The 5,245-nt window shown below is 62.0% G+C and overlaps 2 protein-coding genes across 2 annotated transcripts in view; one reads left to right on the top strand and one right to left on the bottom strand.

Annotated features, from left to right (window-relative positions):
- Nucleotides 1-1,502, bottom strand: CHLRE_07g352976v5 (uncharacterized protein). The gene is made up of 2 exons (XM_043064595.1): nt 1,067-1,502; nt 1-948 (listed from the first exon to the last, which is right to left on the bottom strand). Exons 1-2 carry the CDS (start codon nt 1,182-1,184, stop codon nt 839-841), a joined length of 228 nt encoding a protein of 75 aa, XP_042923163.1. The 5' UTR covers nt 1,185-1,502; the 3' UTR covers nt 1-838.
- Nucleotides 1,503-2,012: 510 nt separating this feature from the next.
- The window catches only part of CHLRE_07g352950v5 (uncharacterized protein), an 11,936-nt gene continuing 8,703 nt past the window's right edge, over nt 2,013-5,245 (top strand). Inside the window, exons 1-7 of the mRNA XM_043064594.1 lie at nt 2,013-2,278; nt 2,506-2,723; nt 2,822-2,980; nt 3,274-3,558; nt 3,864-3,996; nt 4,558-4,694; nt 5,105-5,233. Coding sequence (XP_042923162.1) covers nt 2,164-2,278; nt 2,506-2,723; nt 2,822-2,980; nt 3,274-3,558; nt 3,864-3,996; nt 4,558-4,694; nt 5,105-5,233 — 1,176 coding nt within the window. The 5' untranslated portion in view covers nt 2,013-2,163. The remainder of the gene's footprint in view (nt 2,279-2,505; nt 2,724-2,821; nt 2,981-3,273; nt 3,559-3,863; nt 3,997-4,557; nt 4,695-5,104; nt 5,234-5,245) is intronic.

Here is a 5,245-nt window from a genome sequence, read left to right as displayed (position 1 = left end):
TATCATAGATATCAGTAGACATTAACGTTTGCCGACGATCGTGCAAATAGATGTTAAATGCTTTGCGCCAACGGACCCTGTAGCTCCGATACAAGGCTCAATCTAACGCTTAGCAATCATAAAGTCTTCCAACGTGCGATTTAGGCTCAAAGCAACCCTTTGGAGACTAGTCGTGACCTGGAGTCGGGATCGCGAGGAGGCATCCTCTTCGTTCAATAAGTAGTTTTATAACATCCGCTGATCTTTATAAATCGACGGCAGCAAAGGATGCTGGAATTCGTGCCCTCCAGGGCAACATGCTTTCAATGTGCGGACAGACAGGCTAATCTGAGCCCCTGTCTACTCGCTTCACGTTATACACATATACAATAGAAGCTTTAGCTAGTCGACCGGCTAGAATACGCATGTCGGTTTGGACACGTTTTGGTCCATGCGTGCCCACCTGTGCGGACAAACACGCGGGTTGTTCTCCCAGCCCGCATAATATTTCACCCCCCTGAGTTCACAGAATCCATATGAATAGTGTCCGCCATGCTTCATAAGATTTTAGGAGGGATCCGCTGAAGTCTGGGGTCAGTGATTCCCCCTTCTGACACGTTTCGTACCCCCCATCTTGCATGACATATTTCACCATATTTGGCAACTTGCGCAGGGATCCGAACATCAAGTGTTTGCACATCCTAACGAACCTGCTGCCCGATTTTGGTGACTGCGCAAGTTGCCAAAGGGTGTTTTTATAAGGGTCCAGAAATGCACTTTTTCACCTAGGGTGCCTCCCCCGTGTGCACAGCCCCCCTCCCTAGTCCCAACAAACAGGGCCTAGGGTGTCATACACGCGTCACGCCGGGTCGCTCACCAAGATACTTTTGCCCGAGGTGTCGTTGCCGGCGATGTACATGCGGCCGCTGCTGAGGGTGCGGCCGTCGAACTCGCCGATGGTGAGCGTGTCTGTGGCGGCGAGGGGAGTGTGAGGTGGGGTTGAGGGGGCGCGGCTGTAGGTCCAGTGCATAGGACCGGGCCGCCAGGGCCAGGCAGCACACGCCAGGTGCTGTGTGGGGAAGTAAACGGGGATGCCGCGGGTGCTGCAGTCCAGGCTGGCGGGTTGCGTGCTCGTTGTCGGGCTGGGGGAAGCCGCGAGGGGCTGCGAGCGTTGGTTGCTGGAGGAGGGGGCGTGGGGCAGCCATCGTGGTCGCTCTCAGGACGCGCCCTGAGAGTCCGCTGCTAGGCCTCGCAGTGATGGCGCTCATCAGGCCCTCTTGTGTATACAAGATGAGCCGTGGAGCAGCTATGGACGTTTGCTGGCGCGGCGTGCCGGGCTCCGCCACGCACAGCGGTTGATGATCAACAGGCCTTCACCCCCTCAGCGGGTCTAAGCTGGCGAGCCCGCATAAGGGCTGCAGTCTCGGCACTCACCCGTCTTGAATTCCTTGCGCCAGAGCAGCGTGCCGAGGGCTGAGTCCGGGCGGCCGGGGTACTACTAGCCTCAAATTGACATAGTAATCATCTCCTAAAATAGCAGGGCTTTTAGCTCAGTGGTAGAGCGCGCGCTTTGCATGCGTGAGGTCATCGGTTCGAACCCGATATGGTCCACTTTTGTCTGGCGGGGTGTTGGACCCGTGGGGTTGTCCATTTCGATGCGGCCAGGGATGTGAACCGTCTGTGCTAGTACTCACTTCACGTCGAGGTCACCCCAGCCCCGTAGGTTTGTGGGCATCGGGGACTGGGGGAGACCTTACCTGTGGAAGAGGTTCACGGGGAGGCTTGGGAAGTGGCAAGGGAAAGGCACGCGTGGATGGCGTATTGGCGTGCGAAATGTGCACACCGTGGCCTTGCCTAGTACGCCCCAAGCGCTAGTGGTCCGTGCCTCGCTTCCGGGGGGTAGACGTGGGGCCATCGCCCGTCTACCGATTTGCAGTCAGGCCTCCCTAACGGTGCGGAGTATGGGGCTCAGCCCATTTTCCAGCCGTACAAAGCTGACACCCCTTGTCGCCAGATGTGATAGTCAGGGAAGTGATTATCAATACTCACTCACTAGGCGCAGCGACGCGCTTCTGGTGTGAAGGAATTGCCATTTCGACCTGCATTTCGACCTTCGATCTTACCGCTGTTTCAACTTCACGCTACAACTTTAACTTGTTACATGGTCATTAAGCATATGCGGCGATGGCGCGTGACCGCGAGGACCGACGGAGGCGGAAAGCGCTGGACGATCCAAATGAGTTGGATGGTCCCCAGTACTCGAGTTGCTCGAGGCATGATATAATACTGTCGGGCTCGGGTGCGCTGCAGTTATGATAGGAAGGGGGCTCTGTGAAGGGCCGGGGACCGGGGGACCGGGGCTGGGAAGCAGACCCGGGACAGGCGGGTGACACGCGGGGCGCGAAAGGCGGGAAATTGCAGTGCGGGGAAGGCGGGAAGGCGGGAACGGGCATTGCTCACAATGCTCAATCATTACTCTTGAGACCCTCCACCGAAAACAACTGTTGCACACACAATGGACGACAGACCTGCCGCGCAAGCGCGTCCGCCGCGCCCCCGTGGCCCCGGCGCGCGCTCCGCCCCCGCGCAGCAGCCGCTCACGCTCGCCGGGCCTCGCGCTGCTGCTGCTGCGGCACCCACTGCCCAGCACGCAACAAACCACCTGCCGCAGCAACCGCAGCTGCCGCAGCTGCCGCAACAAACGCGGCCTCAGCCCCAGCAACCCCATCAGCGGGCCAGTAATGGCGAGGGGGGCGGCCAGCCGGTCGTTGCGCCCTACTGGCACATCGCGGCGGTGCGGCTGCGCAGCTTCAAATCCTTCAGCGCCGCGAGGTTTAGTCAGGTGCAGCTGCCCAGCTGTCGCTTCGTGGGAATTCTTGGCGCCAACGGCAGCGGCAAGAGCAATCTGATGGAAGCAATCATGTTCGCGGCGGGCTGCCCGGCGACCGCGCTGCGGGTGCGCACGCTGCGGGAGCTGGCGAGCAGCGATGCGGCGGATGCGGTGCGTGAGGTGGTGTGGAGCAAGGGGGCGGTGGAGGGGGTGGAGCTGTCTTGGATCAGGGGGTGGTGCCTGGGGCCTTGGGGCGGGGCTAGGGCAGTGCCTGTGTGCGTGGGTCGGTGGTGCGGACATTGGCTGGGGGCAGTGTGAATGTGAGGAGCAGGGGGCAGAGCGCGAGCAGAGCCAGCTATGATGGTTTGATTTCCCCTCTTCTTCTGGGACACGCCCTCATTGCAATGTGTGACCCGCTATCTGCACCTCCAACGCCCGGCCTCCTCCCGCTCCCACCCGCACAGCCTTGTGAAGTGGAGCTGGTCATCCGCCGGCGTGCCGCCGCCGCGCCGCCGCAACCTCCCGGTCGCCCTGCCGGCGGCGGCGGCGGCAGTAGGAAGGCATCCGCCGCCGCCGCCGCCGCCGCCGGTGCGGAGGAGCACGTGGTGCGAGCCTATCTACTACCGGCGGGCGCGGCGGCGCCGCCGTCAGCAGCGGGCGAGGACAGGGCTGGCGGCGGCGGTGGCGGTGGCGGTGCGGTCCGCAGCTTCCAGATTGACGGGCGCAACAAGACGGCGGCGCAGGTTAAGGTGCGTGTGTGTGTGTGTGTGTGTGTGTGTGTGTGTTTGTGTGTGTTTGTGCCCGAGCCTAACGAAATAGGTGTACGTGGGTTGGGGTAGGTGGCGTTGGCCAAGCCCACTACTGGTGGGGGAAGGTTGAGTACGGGTGGCGACGGGAGGTAGCTGGCTTGGCGCACAGACAGAGGGCGGGGAATGGCGCTGCAGTCGGCGGGCACTTCGCAGTTGGCGCAGCACTGCTCTGTGCGGTATCACCGCTGTCCAAGCCACTATTGGTTTGGGTCTGGGCATCCACTACCACCACACCACCACCGCAGGAGTTCCTGGCGGCTCGTGGGTTGGGCCTGGATGGGGAGGGGCTCACGGGCGGCTCTGGCGGCAGCGGCGGCGGCGGCTGCTCGCTGCGTGTGATCCGGCAGGCGGCTGTCACCGCGCTGGCAGACCGCAACGGTGCGTGTTTGTGATGTGTGTGTTTGTGTGTGCGGTGTGTGTGTGTGTGTGTGTGTGTGTGTGTGTGTGTGTGTGCGTTTGTGTGTGGGGGGGGAATGGGGTGGGGGGGATGTGGGTGTTTCCACCAGCACGAGGAGCTTTGGCGGGGCACATGCCCAAATCGGCTCCAGGGCCGGTGCGACGGCATGCACTGTGCTCGAATAGCTCATGGATGGGCGCTGTTACTTCATCTCGTTCCTCAGCGCTCCTTCAACATCTATATATATGTTTCGCCCTACATCCTAGTGTGCCTTCCATCCGACGCTCTGGCGGCTTTCGATGGGCTCGGGTTCACGTTCCCTTTCCCCGTGCCCCCCTCTCGTGGCCCCCCCTCCTTGTCCCCCTCCCTTTTCCTCGTCCCCCCTCTACGGGCCCCACCCTATGGGCTGGCTGGGTCTGGGTTTAGTTGGGTTCACAGTACACACTACACAACCCCCCGCCCCACACGCACACCCCATCCCTTCCCTTTCTCCCCTCCCCTCCCCGGCCCTCCCCGCCCCCGCCCCCTCCCCGCCTGTCCAGACCCTGAGGCCCTGTCCGGCTTCATCTCCGCCGCCAGCGGTCTGGCGGCGTGGCGGCTGGAGGCGGCGCGCGGGCGGCAGGAGGTGGGGGCCACACGCGCCGCACTGCGCGACATCGCAGGCAACCTGGACAAACTGGTGGGTGCGGGTTTGTAGCTGTTCATCCGCAAATGACGTGTGTTGGTGTGGTGGATATGTTTGTGTGCTCGTGCGTGGCCATGTGGCCATGTGGGTCGGGCTCTTCCCCCGCAGCAGCGACCAGTCGACACTCGCCCCCGCAGCATACCACCCACGTCTGCATGCCTGTCATGCACCCCCACCCCCCATGCCCGCCTCCGACACACACACACACACACACACACACACACACACACACACACACACACACACACACACACACACACACACACACACACACACACACACACACACACACACACATGGCGGAATTTTGTTCCGTTTGGTTCTTTGTTTAACACACACACATGCACACACACTGATACACAGACAAACCTAACACACACGCCACACATTCTCACACGCTGCAGCAAGCGGCGGTGCGCGAGGACGAGTCGCGCCTGGCCGCCACCACCCGGCTGCGGCAGCTGGAGGCGCAGCTGGCGGCGGCGGGCGGGCAGCTGAGGGACGGACTGGCGGGCTGGGCGGAGGCGCTGCAGGTAGGGGTGTGT

The sequence above is a fragment of the Chlamydomonas reinhardtii genome, chromosome 7 (genome assembly GCF_000002595.2).
Source record: "Chlamydomonas reinhardtii strain CC-503 cw92 mt+ chromosome 7, whole genome shotgun sequence".
Lineage (NCBI taxonomy): Eukaryota > Viridiplantae > Chlorophyta > Chlorophyceae > Chlamydomonadales > Chlamydomonadaceae > Chlamydomonas > Chlamydomonas reinhardtii.
Note: the sequence above shows the minus strand (reverse complement) of the source record. Positions and strands in the feature narration are given on the sequence as shown.

Excerpts from the sequence above, each read along its gene's own strand:
- CHLRE_07g352976v5 (XM_043064595.1), bottom strand. The coding sequence starts at position 1,184 with ATGGCTGCCCCACGCCCCCTCCTCCAGCAACCAACGCTCGCAGCCCCT. Across the intron at positions 949-1,066 it reads GCAGCACCCGCGGCATCCCC|ACACGCTCACCATCGGCGAG; the intron begins GTTTACTTCCCC and ends TCGCCGCCACAG.